Consider the following 18,566-nt stretch of genomic DNA (forward strand, 5'->3'; position numbering starts at 1 on the left):
CACTACCACTTTGTGGTCATAATAAAGCTGACTTCTGTGTCTTTCTCTAAATGATTTCCTTTTAGCCTTTTGTAATAAATATAAATATGTGTTTTAGAAAGCTATTCAGAGACAGGAGAATGGCACCAGTGGAGTGATTTCAGGTAGGACCACAGTTAAAGGGTCTGTACCCGGCAGGCGTAAGCTAAACCAGATAGGCCAGGACAGAGAAAGACAACTCACAGAGGTTTATTACAATTTGGACAAAGCTCATCCATAGAATCATAGAATCTAGGGCTGAGCGGTTTCGTTCACTAATTTCGTAATTCGTTATTAATTTGTATTTAAAGTAGCTTACGATCCGATATTGAACCATTCAGGATCAACTAAAAATCGAAACGAATTTTTCAATTCATTTCGTAATTGTTTCGTAATTGTTTCGAAATTGATTCGTTATTATTTCCGTATGTCTGGTGCAAGTTTTATAGTTGTTGTTTGTTTTATCAGTGATAAAAAAAATAAATTATCACACCAACAGTCAACAACAGAGGGAGAGGGAAGCTTCAGAAGTTCCCCCTATCCCATTTGGAGGGTTTTTTAGCATATTGCGCAATCGTGTCCGCCATTAACGAATCGATTCGTAATTGTTTCGTAATCAATTCGTAATTTTACGAAATTTCGTATATATTGAACTTTTTTAAAGAAAAATTTCAGAATTCTTTTAAAAAACGGAACGCAAAAAACCCCTAAAAACGATTCGAGTTTAGAAACAAATTTTTCCGTGGTTGCCCAGCCCTAATAGAATCATAGAATCCTAGAGTTGGAAGAGACCTCATGGGCCATCCAGTCCAACCCCATTCTGCCAAGAAGCAGGAATATTGCATTCAAATCACCCCTGACAAATGGCCATCCAGCCTCTGTTTAAAAGCTTCCAAAGAAGGAGCCTCCACCACACTCCAGGGCAGAGAGTTCCACCCATCAGAAAGTTCTTCCTAATGTTCAGATGGAATCTCCTCTCTTGTAGTTTGAAGCCATTGTTCCGCGTCCTAGTCTCCAAGGAAGCAGAAAACAAGCTTGCTCCCTCCTCCCTGTGGCTTCCTCTCACATATTTATACATGGCTATCATGTCTCCTCTCATCCTTCTCTTCTTCAGGCTAAACATGCCCAGCTCCTTAAGCCGCTCCTCATAGGGCTTGTTCTCCAGACCCTGGATCATTTTAGTCGCCCTCCTCTGGACACATTCCAGCTTAGAGTCAATATCTCTCTTGAATTGTGGTGCCCAGAATTGGACACAATATTCCAGGTGTGGTCTAACCAAAGCGGAATAGAGCATGAGGAGCATGACTTCCCTAGATCTAGACACTGTGCTCCTCTTGATGCAGGCCAACATCCCTTTGGCTTTTTTTGCCACCACATCGCATTGTTGGCTCATGTTTAACTTGTTGTCCATGAGGACTCCAAGATCTTTTTCACACGTACTGCTCTCAATCCAGTCTCATCGTCCCCCATTCTGTATCTTTGCATTTTGTTTTTCCTGCCAAAATGGAGTATCTTGCATTTGTCCCTGTTGAACTTCATTTTGTTAGTTTTGGCCCATCTCTCTAATCTGTCAAGGTCATTTTGAATTCTGCTCCTGTCCTCTGGAGTCTTGGCTATCCCTCCCAATCCAGTCCAACCCCCTTCTGCCATCCAGGAGGACACCATCCAAGTGTATTAATAATATTTTTTAAAATGTCAGTAAACATATTTATTTATTTATTTATTTATTATTTTTAACATTTGTACCCCACCCTTCTCAAACATTCAATGCCATAGACACACAACATATATAGGCAGACACACAGAGGCTATTTCACATTCCAGCTTTTTCATGAGGGTATTCTGGCCACCAGAGGAGCTGTTGCCTCACCTTCCATTTATGACACAGATTAAGTACTTCCTCATTCTTTGCATGCTTGCTGGAGATTTTTATGGCATTGTAAATTAGCCTCCCCGCATAAGCGATACCTAAATTTCCTACTTGACAGATACAACTGTCTTTCGGGCTGCAAAAGTTGACAGCAAGCTACACAAATTGGTTGGAAGCTCACTCTGACCCGGGCTGGCTTCGAAGTCATGGCCTTTTGGTCAGTAGTTGATGCAGCTGATTCCCAGCCAGCTGCGCCACAGTCCCGGTCTATGGACAATGCCAACTCTTCAGCTTAGAAATTGTGTTCTGATACGGCTGTACCAGGAGCTCCAGCTTCTTTTCCTTTCTTTGAGTGCATGTATTTCAAAGTTCCATGCATTTTGCAATAAGGTGGCTTCCCTTGGTTTGCAATTATAGGGCCAATGACCCATCAATCATCATTAGGTTCTTTAGTTACGCCCCTTTTTCTGGGTTTAGGAGAGAAAAAGGGGACCTCCAGTTCTCACAGAGAAGCCTTTCGTACAGGGCGTGAGTCAGTTCCACCTGTAGAAAGCTTCGTCTTTTACAGTTTTTGCTGGAGGAGTTCAGTCCCACACCTCTACAGAGAAGCATAGCTTTTGCTGGGGGGATCCAGTCCCACAGCTTTACAGCCAGCCTTTACTGGGAATTGAAGACCTTCTTTCCTCTTGGAAATCTACAAAAGGACTCTGTTTGGTAAGGACCACTCGCGGCAGCCATAACGCAATTTGGACTGGGTGTAGGGGCCCACGCCAGCAGAGCCTAAGACAGATTTCCCAGGTAGAGGTCAAGGATTTCCCTGATAGTGAAGAAACAGTTCATGAAGATAGTTGCCTGTCCCTTGTGGACAAGATTAAGAAAGCCACCAGTTGATTCAAAGCCTTGAAGTATTTGTTGGATTTATTGAAGACCTAAACAATAATAAAGAACTTTGTTAAACTTTTCAAGTTTCTAAAGACTGTGTTTAGGGAAATCCAAAGGGCCTCTAATCCGAGGCAACCCCGGCATCCCGTTGGGCATACAGAGCACGTCCTGTCTACAGACCTTTTCACAGGCCCAGTGCGTGACAGCACAAATTGAGATGAGCACCAACCCTCAGAATCAGACACGACTGGCATTAATGTCAGGGGAAAACATTTACCTTTACCTTACATTTTGAGCATTGGCTTGGTCCCTTTTTGCATCCTTTTTGGCCAAACTGTAATAAGCCTTTGTAGTTTGCCTTCAGCCCGGAGTGCTTGTTCTCTTTCCTGGCTGATCGGATATAGTGGAAGTTCACCGGGTAAATACCTCTCCATTCGCAGTCCTAGCAAAATCTCATCACTACCAATGCAAAAGCAACTGCGCCAGAGCAAGGAGGCAGTGGGCATTCCCAACTCACCAGCCTTTTAGTAGAGTATCAAGGAGAAACCCCCACTTCCAACATTTGGCATTTTTACAGACGATTCCTCCCACTGGGCCTTCCCAGAAGTCCAAATACTGTCATTAGCAGTGCCATGGCTTGGCAAACTGGCGTTTCCACCTGTGAAGGGCTGGAGATAATTGCACTCAGGAGGATAGAGATGGCCTCTCCCCAAAGCAGGGCTTGGCCTCATTTCATAACATTATGGAATCATAGAGTTGGAAGACCGATCCAGTACAACCCCATTCTGCCAGGCAGAAAGACACAGCTAAAGCACTCCTGTTAATCCCACAAACGAACATTACATTTTTATTTATATAGATGATCAATTAGAGAAAAAACAAAGTCAACTTTATTGTGACAAAGTGCAAGTTAGCAGCCTATTTTGGCAGTGGCTTAAACCATTCAAACTGTGGTAGGCAGTCCTTTCTTGGTCCACTCCCTTCTTGTAGCCCAGACTTGTGCTTTCTGGATGCCAGAAACAGGAACTGGGCTTGTGGGCCAAGGAGAGCATTCTTGCCTGTTGCTAGCCAGCCAGCCAAACAGGCAAGGACCAGGACTTGTGCCAGTCTCTCATCACAGCCAACCACATGGCGACATTTCAAGCCCAGAAGTCCCCAAAGCTCTTCCAAGGATTTTCTTTGTAACAGTGCTCTCCACAGATCTGTATGTCTATAAGTTCCATTTACATCCTGAACAGAGAAATGATTCAGTCCTCATTCCCCAACCGCCTCCAGGGTGGCTCCATCTGGCAAGTCCCCTTCGCTGTTTTCAAAGACGGGGTTGACATAGGCCTTGCTTTTCCGGTCCTCGGCAAAGTCCCTTTGGTTCAAAGGAGGCCAAGAAGGATCCCTCTGCAACTGCCTCTGCAACTTCCGGTATTTGCTGGAGGAGCGGAAGCGGAAGAGGGCCTTGATCCAGAGCCAGAGGCGGTGGTTTTGCAAGATGGCATCCTGCAAAGGGAAGGAAGAAGGGAATCAGGCAGCATGGCACAATTTATTATTTATTTATTTATTTAAAACTTTTATATCCTGATCTTCTCTACCTCCGTAGAGGGACTCAGACCAGACTCAGAATGGTCTGAGTACTGGACTGCCAAGCAATTTCAGCTCCGCAAGAACTGCGGGTTCGAGGCCTGGTATGTCAAGCTCCCAAAGGACCAAATAAGACAAAGATGGGATGAAGGCAAAGAACAGAGGCATAATGTGGATGTCAGCAGTCACAGATTTAATTACATGAATAAGAAATATGTCACACACACACACACACTAGATGTATCCACCACGCGTTGCTGTGACCAACCTTCCCTCCCTCTTCCTCTCCTTTCTTTCCTTTCTTCCTTCTCTACCTCTTTCTTTCCTTCCTTCCTTTGATCTTTGGTTTCATCCTTCCCTCTCTCTTTCCTTCCTTGCTTCTCTTTTTTTCTTTCATTCTCTCCTTCCTTCCTTCTCTACCTCTTTCTTTCCTTCCTTCCTTCTTTCCCTCCTTCCTTCTTTTCCTCTTTCCCTCCCTCATTCTCTCCTTCCTCCCTTCCTTCCTTCCTTCCTTCCTTCCTTCCTTCCTTCCTTCCTTCTTTCCTTCCTTCCTTCTCCCTTTGCCTCCTTCCCTCTAGACATAGGCCGGAAAAGAGTTGGGCTTGAAGTGTCTAGATCTAGGGAAGTAATGCTCCCCATGCTCTATTCCGCTTTGGTTAGACCACATCTGGAATATTGTGTCCAATTCTGGGCACCACAATTCAAGAGAGATATTGACTCTAAGCTGGAATGTGTCCAGAGGAGGGCGACTAAAATGATCAAGGGTCTGGAGAACAAGCCCTATGAGGAGCGGCTTAAGGAGCTGGGCATGTTCAGCCTGAAGAAGAGAAGGCTGAGAGGAGACATGATAGCCATGAATAAATATGTGAGAGGAAGCCACAGGGAGGAGGAGGGAGCAAGCTTGTTTTCTGCTTTCTTGGAGACTAGGACGCAATGGAACAATGGCTTCAAACTACAAGAGAGGAGATTCCATCTGAACATGAGGAAGAACTTCCTGACTGTGAGAGCCGTTCAGCAGTGGAACTCTCTGCCCCGGAGTGTGGTGGAGGCTCCTTCTTTGGAAGCTTTTAAAGAGAGGCTGGATGGCCATCTGTCAGGGGTGATTTGAATGCAATATTCCTGCTTCATGGCAGAATCGGGTTGGACTGGATGGCCCATGAGGTCTCTTCCAACTCTTTGATTCTATGATTCTGTGATTCCCCCTTCCCTCTAGACATAGGCTGAAAAAGAGTTGGGATTGAAGGCAGCACTGGAGAGAGGTGCGTCCCTTCTCTCTGCAGAGCAAGGACTCCATGGTTAGTAAGCCGTGCGTCTGCGAGTGACTTCCTGCCGCGAGGTAGGGGAACTGTCTCATGGGCCCAGTCTGGCAGGTGAGGGGTTAAGCGGAAGTGTGTGAGGCCTATGGCCAGACGGCCAGATGGCCAGCCAACCGGTGGTCATGGTGGCACCTGTAGACAGTGGCCCAGGCTTGAGGCATGGTCTGAGTCATTTGCGAAGTCCAGGTAGGAAGGCTATCTTGTTTTCAGGTGAGGAAGAAGACAGCAACGAGAGTCAATGCCAAACATTGCTTCACTTGTGGGATGGCATGCCCTGACTTCTGTTGCCTCGGTTTCCCCTGTGCATGGTCTCCACAGCAGTGGGTCCCACTCTCATAAAAGTATCATCCATTAGCCATAGAGTCCTACAGTTGGAAGGGACCCCCCTCCAAAGGCCATCCAGTCAAACCCCATGCTTCCAGTCGGCAACAATTTGATACCGCATAATAAAATACAAATAACCAATAATTATAATAGTTAAAACATTAAAACAATACACTTACAATCTACTGATTGCGTGGTGGAGGCTCCTTCTTTGGAAGCTTTGAAACAGAGGCTGGATGGCCATCTGTCAGGGGTGATTTGAATGCAATATTCCTGCTTCTTGGCAGGATGGGGTTGGACTGGATGAGGGCCCATGAGGTCTCTTCCAACTCTAGGATTCTAGGATTCTAGAGAACAAGCCCTATGAGGAGCGGCTTAGGGAACTGGGCATGTTTAGCCTGAAGAAGAGAAGGCTGAGAGGAGATATGATAGCCATGTATAAATATGTGAGAGGAAGCCACAGGGAGGAGGAGGGAGCAAGCTTGTTTTCTGCTTCCTTGGAGACTAGGACGCGGAACAACGGCTTCAAACTACAAGAGAGGAGATTCCATCTGAACATTAGGAAGAACTTCCTGACTGTGAGAGCCGTTCAGCAGTGGAACTCTCTGCCCCGGAGTGTGGTGGAGGCTCCTTCTTTGGAAGCTTTTAAACAGAGGCTGGATGGCCATCTGTCAGGGGTGATTTGAATGCAATATTCCTGCTTCTTGGCAGAATGGGGTTGGACTGGATGGCCCATGAGGTCTCTTCCAACTCTTGGATTCTATGATTCTATGATTCTACTGGACTATTACCAGTCTGGTGGCCCTAATCTAGCCGAATTCCAGGATTGAGTACTCCATTTAACTTATCCACAATCCATTTCCAAGCCATTGTCAACCTTGCCATTGTCATTTCCGCCTAATTCCCCAAAGGCCTGGTCCCACATCCACGTTTTTAACTTCTTTCTAAAGGTGAGGAGGGATGAAGATGACCTAATTTCCCCGGGGAGTGAATTCCACAGGCGAGGGGCCACCACCGAGAAGGCCCTGTCCCATGTCCCCGCCTAGCGTGTTTGAGACAGAGGTGAGGCCGAGAGCAAAGCCTCCCCAGAAGATCTTAAACTCGGAGGTGGGACGTAGAAGGAGATACATTCAGACAGGCACGCTGGACTATCATTCAAGAGCACTCCGTCCCAGTCCTCCCAACAGTCTTCGAGGGAAGCAGAGCAACGAATGAAGCCACCCTCCATTTCTCACTCACCTCCACAAAGAAGGAGACCCCAAACTTGACCAGGAGCATGATCAGGATGTAAATCCTCCAGATGGTTGGGGTGCAGAGAAGCTGTGGAAAAAAGAGAAAGAGGTCATTGCTTTTAGCCTCAATGGAGAGCCTCATGGCACAAATTATTATTATTATTATTATTATGGAAGGGCCGTGCGGTTTCCGGGTTCCTTAGCTACTCACCATCAGCCCCTTGTAGATGGCTTCTATGTCAGCAAAGAAGAGGAACAGGCAGAGGCCCAGCTGGATGCAGAGGAAGATGGAGAAAATGTCTGCAGAATCAAAGAATAGAGAGAAGGGTCCCAGTGAGATCTACAACAACAATAACAAGCAAGACCAAACTTGGCACACAGAGCCCCCATGACCCTCTCTACATCCTGGTGGAGTTTGAAGGAGGACAGATCATGGACGATGGGACTCGCAGTACCTTCACTAACTTCCTGAGACTGCTGCGAGCCACATAAATAATGGATAAAGACCAACCTTGGCACACAATGCCTTCCTCAAATAACCTGGGCATCGCCGGGTCCCCAAGCTAGTGTGTGTGTGTAGTGGGTGCCGCCCAGAACTCACAGTTGGTGTAGATGGGCTTCCTGAAGGGCTTCCCCTTGGAGAAGACAAAGGCCATGATGATGCAGTAGATGGTCACTAACGGCCAGAGAGAGGTGTCTTCATAGCTCAGGACCGTGTCCTCCGGCTCCGTGGAGTTCCCCGTCCCATTGCCCAGGAGGAAGGGCTCATTTCCCAAAGGGCAGCCCCTGCAAGAGAACCACCTCCAAGAATTATGACTTCACCTTCATTGACCAGCCTCTGCCTTGCCCTTGGATGATGGTGGTTTGCACCCGGCCAGAGAGAATCTTGAATGGACATCCTTCCCTTTCTCTCTGCCTTTATTGGTGTCCCACTTCTTCCTCAAGACCGGGAATCAAGGTTATGAGGCCACCCCTTGATGTTGAACTGCTGTTGGTCATCTAGGTCAGGCATAGCCCTCCAGGTGTTTTGGACTTCAACTCCCACCAGCTGTTAGGAATTGTGGGAATTGAAGTCCAAAACACCTGGAGGGCTGAAGTTTGCCCATGTCTGATCTAGGCCCTTGTGGAACACAATGGGCTGCCACACAACAACTGTGCCACATCTGGAAAGATGCTCCTCCAGCATTTTGCAGAAGAGTAGCAGTGAGTGGCCTGGGTCAGAGTCCTGGATGCCGCTGTGTAATTCTAGGGCAGCTTACAAGATAACGGCGCTCCATGCAGTCATGCCGGCCACATGACCTTGGAGGTGTCTACGGACAACGCTGGCTCTTCGGCTTAGAAATGGAGATGAGCACCACACCCCAGAGTCAGACATGACTTGACTTAATGTCAGGGGACTACCTTTACCTTTTAAGCACACACAAAGAAATAAGATCACAACAAAGGTCCCTGTAAGAGTGAAAGCAGTGACTGAACTACCAGAAAACCCCAGAAAACAGGACTCAATGGAGGATAATATCAAAGGTCAGCAAAGGTGATACTGTCCTTTGGAATCAGGGGCTGAATTGTAGGCCAGAAGATGACCTCTCAGGGACCCTAAATGAAAGAATCATAGACTCATCGAGTTGGAAGAGACCTGGTGGGCCATCCAGTCCAACCCCATTCTGCCAAGAAGGTGGACATTTGCATTCAAAGCATCCCCAACAGATGGCCATCCAGGAGCCTCCACCACCCTTTAGTGTAGAGCAATGGTTCTCAACCTAGGATCTCCAGATGTTTTTGGCCTACAACTCCCAGTTTACCAACTGTTAGGATTTCTGGGAGTTGAAGGCCAAAAACATCTGGGGACCCCAGGCTGAGATCCACTGGTGTAGAGAGTTCCACTGCTGAATAGCTCTCACAGTTAGGAAGTTCTTCCTAATGTTCAGGAGGCATCTCCTTTCCTGTAGTTGGAAGCCATTGCTCCACGTCCTAGTCTCCAGGGCAGCAGAAAACAAGCTTGTTCCCTTCTCCCTATGGTTCTTAGGAAGCAATTGCTAGCCATCAGGGAAAGCCCTACAGAAGTGGTTGCCACCTTGCTCTTCCCTTGAGCCCCTCTTCTATTGGGCTAGGACTGACCTGTGGCTGCGGATTGCGGAGTACCAGGGTTGTTGCCTGACGAAGAGGAAGGCAAAGATCTGGACGATGAGGGTGAAGCAGACGTTGAGGAAGACGGAGAGCAGCAGCGGAGGAGAGAGGAGGCGACCGGCGGGGCGGTAGGGGGCCAGTTTTGGGTAGGCCTCCGTCAGGCTCACTGAGGAAGGAAGAAGCCAGGCATCCAAGTTGGAAGAGAGCCCAAGAGGCCATCCAGTCCAACCCCCTTCTGCCAGGCAGGAAGATACAATCAAAGCACTCCTAAAAGATGGCCACCCAGCCTCTGTGTAAAAATCTCCAGATAAGGAAACTCCGCCATAGTCCTTATCCCACATTCCCATGAATGCTTCTCCTAGAAGGGGCTTTGTCTTTACTCTTCTTGCTTGCCACTATATCCCTTTGAAGATGTAGCAATGGAATCTCTGTGAGGGATGAGGTAACTTCCTCTCTAAAGGTATTTTGATTGCACCGGATTTTTGGCCATGTGGTTAATCTCCATTGCTCTCTCTCTCTCTCTCTCTCTCTCTGCCTTTGTCTCCTTTCCAATGAGGATGCATTTTGCCTTTCTCCAGGAAAAATGTAGCTGCATGGATATTGTGCAATTATCTCCTCCCCCTTTGAAGATGTAGCAATGGAATCTCTGTGAGCGATGAGATAACTTCCTTTCTAAAGGTATTTTGATTGCACTGGGTTTTTGACCATGTGGTCAATCTCCATTGCTCTCTCTCTCTCTCTCTCTTTGCCTTTGTCTCCTTTCCAATGAGGACGCATTTTGCCTTTCTCCAGGCAAAATGTAGCTGCATGGATATTTTGCCACTATCTCCTCCCCCATGAAGATGTAGCAATGGAATCTCTGTGAGGGATGAGGTAACTTCCTCTTTAAAGGTATTTTTATTGCCCTGGGTTTTTGGCCATTGCTCCCCCTCTGCCTTTGTCTCCCTTCCAGTGAGGACGCATTAAGTCTTTTTCTAGGCAAAATGTAGCTGCATGGATACTTTTGGAAGTATCAGGAAGTATTTTTATGTGCCAAAAGCCTGCAAAACTTGGCCTGTGTGGGACAAGGCACCTGCTTACTTGTGAGGCAGACAACGAGGGTGATGCAGACGTCTTGGATGAGGTACTGGTAGTTCCCAAAGATCTGTAGTTGCTGTTTTGCAAAAACAAATGTCATTAGAAGAAGTCCCACAAAGGCCCTTTTTTACAATCATAGAGCTGGAAGAGACCGCATGGTCCAACTAGTCCAACCCCTGGGAATGCAGGAAAAGCACAATCCAAGCACTCCTGACGGATGGCTATCCAGCCTCTGTTTTGCAGCTCTTAACAATTGCTTGATTGATATGAAGCAATTCTTAAGGGCCCTCTAGTGGTGCAGTGGGTTAAACTGCTGAATTGCTGAACTTGCTGACCAAAAGGTTGGTGGTTCAAATATGGGGAGAGAGGTGAGCTCCCACTGTTAGCCCCAGCTTCTGCTAACCTAGCAGTTTGAAAATATGCAAGTGTGAGGATGGTGTCGAGGGCCCCCGTCCAGTAATTGGTCTGCACTGCAGTGGAGAGTTCCGCAGTTCCTGGAAGCCAAAATTGGAAAAAACTGATGAAATGTGCCCCAACAGGCAGCTCCAACTAAGACTGCACTCAGCCTCTGTTACTTTCCCTCTAGCCCTGACTTTGTATCTAATCCCTAATAAAAGTACTTGAGAATTGCAACTTTTAACTTTTCCGCTTGATACTTTGTGTCCTTCACTTGCCTGGGCTAACCAATGCATGAAATAAACGTCTTTCTAGACTCCGGGGAACCGTGAGTCTGCCTGGGATGCCTTCCTGGTGTCCCAGGGATGCCGGATCTGCGTCAATTGGAATCGCGGATACGAGGATCCCCCTTTCGGACCCCCGTATCCGCTAAAATTTCAAAATGTCGGATCGGCTCCATTTTAATGCCATATTTTTCTGTGTTTTATTCTAAACTAAACTGCTAAATCGCTTTTCTCATTTTGGACCCCTACGCCCAGGAAATAACCTTTTTACTTTAAAGAATATAATTTGACAGAAAACAGCTGATTGTCAAATTCGCCGGTTCCATGCAAACAGCCAATCAGCGAGGAGCCGGGCAGAGAAGGGCGGGCGGGAAATTTGAAATGTTTTTCTGTATTTTGCCTATAAAAATGCCTGTAAATTCTGTATTGGTATGCTTGTGGTGGAACTATCCCTACAATGCATCCGATCTCAGCTGAATCGCTAATAAAAAGCCTCGGTCACCATCTTCTTCCGCTTGGTGGGATTTTATTATTTTTAATATTTTTCACTGCTGGAATTCGCTTCTCTGATCTCGCCAAGTTCTAGAGACCCTCTTTGGTGCGGTCTCAAGAGTCTCTTCTCCATGGGGAGACTCTTCCAAATTCAAGCTTGATATCAAGGAGATCAATAGGTACCCCTTCTGCGGAAAGGTAACAGCACTCCATTCAGTCATGATGGCCACGTGACTTTGTAGGCGTCTACGGACAACACCGGCTCTTCAGCTTACAAATGGAGATGAGCACCAACCCCCAGAGTCAGACACAACTGGACTTCACGTCAGGAGAAACCTTTACCTTTACAATGTCTTCATTGATAGAAACAAGAATGACTCTATGGGGCTTAGCAATAAGAACCCAGGCAATCCAACGCCCTCTTTTGAGGAAGTCATCTTCTCTTGCAACCCATTTGGTTCTTGGGCTGAATCTGCCCCTTTCATTTCTATGCCCACTTCCCAACCCATGAAAGCTGTCCCACATCACACTTCATGCAATTGGGTCATAGGCCTGCCAGTTTCTAGGGCATCTCATCACAGCTATGACAAACACCCCTTATGGCAGTTAAGGTGCTTTTCCCTCAATATGCAAGAGAGACTCTACAGCATATTTCCCCCTTATCTGACACTTAAAAAGCAGTAGCATTGAGATCGGAGTGACCCCCCCCCCCCCCCAGGACTCTGTAAAAGATAGTTCAAAATCAGGGAATTCATAGTTTTGCCAACGACACCAGGCTGGAATGATCCCATTATCCCCTATCTCTCCCCCATGTGGGAAACTATGGCTTTTTCCATATATGTTCCCTTGCCCCATTCCCCATCTCCTATGTGTCTGTATGTTTATATGAAAATATGAAGGAAAGCAACCTTTTTTCTCATAAACCAGCAACTTTTGAATCTGGAAGCCCCACGCTTCCTGAGTTGATAATCCCCTAACAAAAGGATTTCACCAAGCCTACTTGCATGGACAATAAAGTAAATGGCTCTTATCAGACAGGGCTTCAGAGGGCAAAGCTAGACCACCTGGAATGATAGGACCTATGGGCACTTTAATCACTCATCACATAGGGGAACTTCCTGTCTGTGAAGAACCAGGAACTTTGCTATGGGCTGGCCTCTCCATTGTGTCAATTCTGACCGGCTAGAAACCAACATTAACTTCTTCAATGGACTCCATATCTCAGGACTGTAAAAACACAGGACATAGCCTCTAGGGGCTAGACCAAGATTTAGGTGACCAATGTTAGCCAAATGGCTGGGCGATAACCTTTAGGCTCTCAACCCTAGGCAAGGTTATTGTTTGATTCATTGGATTAATAAGAATCAAACAATAACCTTGGCTAGGCTTGAGAGCCTAAAGGTTATCACCCAGCCATTTGGCTAACATTGGTCCTGACAACTAGACATTTCTTCATTCTTTCCCTGTTACCCGCCTCCCTTCTACCTCATTGGCTGAGCGGCCAAAGCAGGGCTCAGGCCACCATTGGCTCTCTTGCTGGCTTGCTGACATCACAGCCAAACATAACAAAGCCAGCTCAGAGGAAGGGAGAGGGGTGGGCATGGGAACTTTATGAATGTGAAGGCTATAAATATTGTATCTCTCTGCCCAGTGGACATGTCAATTTTGTTGGCAGATTACTGCAATCATCATCCTTTCCAGCTGGAATAAAATAAAAACCTCGGTGGCTTTCTCTTCAACTTGGTGAGATTTATTCTGCTCTACTGGCTTCTTTTCTCACCAGGCATCCCACAATGGCTTGGATCTCTCTATCCACAGCCACTCTAAATTCCTTGACAATAGCATCACTCTTCCCGCTTTGGGAGTGCATCCATAAACTCTGTGGGGGGTTTTGGAGCACCTTAAGGAGAAAGCACATTTCTCATTCTTTCCAGGCCATGGTGCCAATGCTGACGCCCAGACAGTGTTGGTCATCCACGCCCTGGCAGGATGCAATGGGGTGCAACCAACATCTGCCCCACATCTGGAGACGTTGTCCCCTTTGTCGAAGAGTAACACTGTGGTAGGGAATGGGTGCCCTTCTGCATGCTGTAATGTGCAGGTGCAATGCACATTTTTCAATTGAGATACATATTGTGCACACAAAAATGCTCAGAGGGCAAAAGCAATCCACAATGTGCAATTGAATACCACAATGGTATACTCTCATGGTGCTGTGACAAATAGTGCACCCTACAAAAAGAGCACATGGATATATCACTAACAAAAGACCAGTTGCAAAGCACATCAGCTTCATAGGGAAGGACTTACCCAGTAAAGCAGAGCTGTACCAATGAACTGCGTCAAGCCGTAAATGGTCAGGTATTTGAAAACGGCAAAGGAGGACACCAGAGATGCCCGGCCTTCCCTGCGAGGAAAAGATCAACCATTTGTGATGCATTCAGGTGACAGTGGGTGCTTCAGGGGCACCGAGGAAATGCCTTCAGCCTGGACCAAAGATGCATTGGTGTCCAAAAGGAAGGACTACTCTTAGGGCCACACTCCTCAGCTCCCCATTGCCTTGTATAAAGAATCAACCTTCTGCTCACCAAATTATAACGACCCACACAGCAGCCTACCAAATTATAACGATGACACCACTCCAGAATAGCTCATCAAAAATATAGAGGGAGAATAGTTCTTGGACCAACTGTCTATTTAACAGTTAGGAACTGGGAACCACAGGAACTGAGAGACTTAAAATGATTCTTTAAAATGTTTCTGCTGCCACCATATTACTAAAGAACAGGCTGAGGAACTATTGAGAGGTTGTTCAGTAACACACTCTGTGTTACTCTAGTTTTCTTAGAGACTGGTAAAAAGCTGACTTGAATAACACTTTTACCACAAAGGTATTCACACTGAGGCTGGTATAAGTTGGTAAAAATAACAAGAACTTTTATTGAACAGGCGTGAATAATTCAGGTACAAATGCTTGATGGTTTCAGTAAAAATCTGGCATACAAAGCTTGTGGTTACGTTTGAAAAGAGATATTAAAAACTTCTGGGTTACAAGTCTTAAAGTTTCCACACAGAAAATTACTTCAGGAAATGAATCTCTGAAAGTAACTCCCACAAAAATCCCTCTTAGGAATCTAGCCAAAACCTGAACTAGCCTTCCTTAAGGAAAAGAACAGACCACTAACGGGGTGCTGCTCCCCACAGTATTCTGGCTATATTTCTCTATAGCTACCCTGAATACTAAACAAAAGACAGACCCAAAGTCCTTCTTCAAAACCCCAAACTGCTTTCGCTAACACCCTTTCCAAACTCCAACTCTCAACTGGCAATCTGAGAACTCAAGTCTCAGTTTAAAAGTCACTTTTTTCCTTCAGATCACTTAGGCTCTGCCCCCATCATTCTAACCAGTCCTAGTGGTCTAACTTTCCCTCCAAGACTAGAACACGCTCCCTTAAGGCAAACCTAACCTAAGATGGCGTCTCCCTGTCTCCCTTCTCTAAAATGGATGCCGTGGCTTCGCCAGGCCCACTCTCATAGGCCTAAGCTAGCTTGCCAAGGAAGGGGATTCATTACACCTTGCAATCCCCAATATGGCAATCTGGAAGCCAGGAGGGGAGGTCTAGTGCAGAAAGGCATCCTCTGAAGGGGAGCACAAGAGGCTTCTCTTTGGAGGAACCGGAAAGTCTATTTCTATCGCATGGAAGGAGGCACAACATACCGGATGAGCTCTGGAACGCACTGGATGTTGGGGGTTTGAGAGGTGAAGGGCGAGGCCACTGAGGCCTCTTGCTCCGAGAGGGAGATCCCCGCATGAGCCATCTTCAAAGCCTGGAGGGAAGGAAGCAAAAGTCCCCAAGATCTCAGCAGGAGGAAGTTCCCATTGACTGCATCTCCTCATCCAAGTAAAACAGGAATGCATCCTATGATCTCACATGTGCTGGAAGATCCCAATTTCATACAAGGCAAAATCCCTTATGAGGGTGCATCTATCTGCAACATATTTATGGCCTTTTCGGTGGTGGCCCCTCGACTCTGGAACTCACTTCCTAAGGACATCAGGCATGCCCCAACAAACAGAGATGAATACACTGATACAGTAACAGATGAACTTGAAAACCAAACCAGATGCCTTCTTGCATAATCAATATTGTTCACAAAGAAAACCCTAAATATATGCAAAGGCTTTAACATGAAGAGATGGACATTGCTTTAAATTATTTGGAAGGTATTGTTTCCTCAAACGACCCCTATCATGTTTATGGGAAAGGGTGGGCAACAACTAACATGGAGACAACAGCAACACAACAACGAACTCCATGGCTTACCCCACAGTCGTTGGCTCCATCTCCGCACATCCCCACAAAGTAACTGCAAGACAGGAGAAGACATCATTGGGCCACCCATGAAACAAAACAGGAACACAGAAGAATGACATGATAAGGTTAGCAAGTTTCTTCTTGTAGAGTCTTCCATGCTTCCCGTTCGTCTATGCTAGTTTTGTGCTTTTGAGGGACCCCAAGGTAAATCTGTCATGCGAGTTTGTTGACAAGATGGGCTCACACTGAGGGGAGGGATTACTGCCTCTCTCTGAGGCTGAGAGAATGTGACCCACCTAAGGTTACCCAATTGGGGGGGGGGGGTGTTGTGGCCGAACAGAGATTTGAGCCCCGGATTCCCAGTCCAATGTTCCAGCCAATACACTTTTCTGACTCTACCTCCTTCCATAGGAAAGGCAAAGGTTTCCCCTGACATTAAACCCAGTCATGTCCAATTGTGGGAGTTGGTGCTCATCTCCATGGTCGAACAGAGATTTGAGTCCCGGATTTCCAGTCCAACGTTCCAGCCAATACACTTTCCTGGGTCTACCTCCTTCCATAGTAAAGGCAAAGGTTTCCCCTGACATTAAGCCCAGTCATGTCTGACTCTGGTGTTAGTGCTCCTCTCCATTTCTAAGTCGAAGAGCCGGTGTTGTCCATAGACACCTCCAAGGTCATGTCACCGGCATGACTGCATGGAGCACAGTTACCCTCCCGCCGGAGCAGTAGCTATTGATCTATTCACGTTTTGTAGGTTGGCAGAGGCTGGGGCTAACAGCGGGAGCTCACCCGACTCCCCAGATTTGAACCTGTGAACTTTTGATACCTTTACCTTATCCCACACTTCCTGCCTTTCTCTGATTTAGAACCAAATCACTCACTTCAGTTTCTGGAACTCCTCGACCAGGCTGGACTTCTGCCCTGGAGACATTCGTGCAAACACAGTCCCGTTCACAAGAATCTACAGTAAAGAAAAATGAGCTAATCTGTAAGACATGAGTAATTATTCTATTTGCACCAGAGAAGAGCCTCCCCTCATCCCGGTTTGCCCTCCAAGTTACCTTTGGCAGCAAAGGGCTGAAGTACTTCTGGAGCACCTGAAAGGTCTTCCCATTCATGGCAAAGTGGAAACTGGAGCAGCTGCTGCCATCAATCGTAATGTAGGGATCCTGGAAGTCAGGTGACAGTGATTCCCAAAGTGGGTTTGAGGATTTATGCAAATTTCCATGGGAATCCAATGGAAGACTTGGGAGACTCCCACTCGCTCAGCCTCAGAGGAAGTTGATGGCAAACCTTCTCTGATTAAATCGTGAGCAAATTCAGTGATAAGACAATCTTAGGGTTGTCATCAAAAATGACTTGAGGGCACACAACAACAACAACCACAACAACAATAACAAAGACCATGGGGCTGTAGAGAGATCCCTTCTTGCTCCCTTTCACCCTCTTTCGTCTTGTGGGCAGATATTTCTCCAGAAATGATGGGGAACGCTGAACTGACAGGTGAACCACAAGGAAACATGTTTTGCCTACCTAAGAAGGTGGGCCAGTGGCAATAGTATGATAGCTGGGACCCTACGCTACGCTGCTTGCGCAGCGTAGGTCTGAATTAGGGGAACATGTGCACGAGTGAGCGCACTGAGTGAGAGACGCAGCTGTGGCGGAGACATTGCAATGGAAGAAAGTTTAAAAAGGAGGGGGAAAATACTGTTATATTATCTCACCCTCCTCCTGAGTTAAATTACTTCACTGCTATCCTGTCACAGCTGCGTCTCTCACTTGCTCCGCTGTCTTGTGCACGTGTTCCCTTCATTAATTCTGACCCGTGTTGCACAAGTAGCGTAGGATCCCAGCTATCATACTTGTTGCACTCCAGGACAAGAAAAGTCCTCTGACTGTAAACACCACACCGCTGATTGGAAAACAATCCTTTTATTGAAGATAATTAAAAAGCAAAAAGTAAAAAAGCACTTTAAAGAAATAGGTAAATCCAATTAGGTAAGAAGATTTCAATTTATTTATTTATTTATTTATTTATTTATTTATTTGACTTGTATACCGCTACTCCCAATTTGGCTCGGAGCGGTTTACAGCAGTAGATTAAAACAATACAATTAACTTTAAAATACAATGAAAACAAGAACAAACATAGATAAATACAATAAAAATAAGAACAGATAAGCAGGAGCAAAAAAATTCCAGGGTAAAGTTCAGCAAAGTCCATAAAAACAAAGTCCATACTTCTCTAATATAATTCAGGAAAACAAGAAACATTAATACAAGGCATGAGTAATAATAATAATAATAATAATAATAATAATAATAATCTTTATTTATACCCCACCACCATCTCCCCAATGGGGACTCGGGGCAGCTTACATGAGGCCAAGCCCAAACAACAAATTACAGCAAAATAAAAACGAAAATGAAAACAATAAACAATATCATAATTACATAAAATATATGAATACATAACAATATAAAATTACAGTAAACACAATCGCGATAACAATGGGCAGGCTACATGTAATGATTAAAAGAAAACTAATTAAAAACTGTTAAAAATGTGGGTGAGATAAAGGAGAAGCAGGTTATTCTGGAGGGGGGCTCATCAAAAAAGGAGTTGTGGAATCAAACTTTCCCACAAGGGAAGGGGACGT

The 18,566-nt window shown here is 46.0% G+C and overlaps 1 protein-coding gene across 1 annotated transcript in view; it reads right to left on the reverse strand.

Moving 5' to 3' along the window:
* Positions 1 to 3,996: 3,996 nt before the first annotated feature.
* The window catches only part of ATP13A5 (ATPase 13A5), a 72,439-nt gene continuing 57,869 nt past the window's right edge, over positions 3,997 to 18,566 (reverse strand). Inside the window, exons 20-30 of the mRNA XM_067466143.1 lie at positions 16,968 to 17,075; positions 16,788 to 16,867; positions 15,916 to 15,958; positions 15,309 to 15,418; positions 13,901 to 13,997; positions 10,422 to 10,494; positions 9,333 to 9,507; positions 7,816 to 8,000; positions 7,426 to 7,514; positions 7,222 to 7,302; positions 3,997 to 4,261 (exon numbers count right to left, since the gene is read on the reverse strand). Of these exons, the coding sequence (XP_067322244.1) occupies positions 4,025 to 4,261; positions 7,222 to 7,302; positions 7,426 to 7,514; positions 7,816 to 8,000; positions 9,333 to 9,507; positions 10,422 to 10,494; positions 13,901 to 13,997; positions 15,309 to 15,418; positions 15,916 to 15,958; positions 16,788 to 16,867; positions 16,968 to 17,075 (1,278 nt within the window). The 3' untranslated portion in view covers positions 3,997 to 4,024. The remainder of the gene's footprint in view (positions 4,262 to 7,221; positions 7,303 to 7,425; positions 7,515 to 7,815; positions 8,001 to 9,332; positions 9,508 to 10,421; positions 10,495 to 13,900; positions 13,998 to 15,308; positions 15,419 to 15,915; positions 15,959 to 16,787; positions 16,868 to 16,967; positions 17,076 to 18,566) is intronic.

This window comes from Anolis sagrei, chromosome 3 (genome assembly GCF_037176765.1).
Source record: "Anolis sagrei isolate rAnoSag1 chromosome 3, rAnoSag1.mat, whole genome shotgun sequence".
Taxonomy (NCBI): Eukaryota; Metazoa; Chordata; class Lepidosauria; order Squamata; family Dactyloidae; genus Anolis; species Anolis sagrei.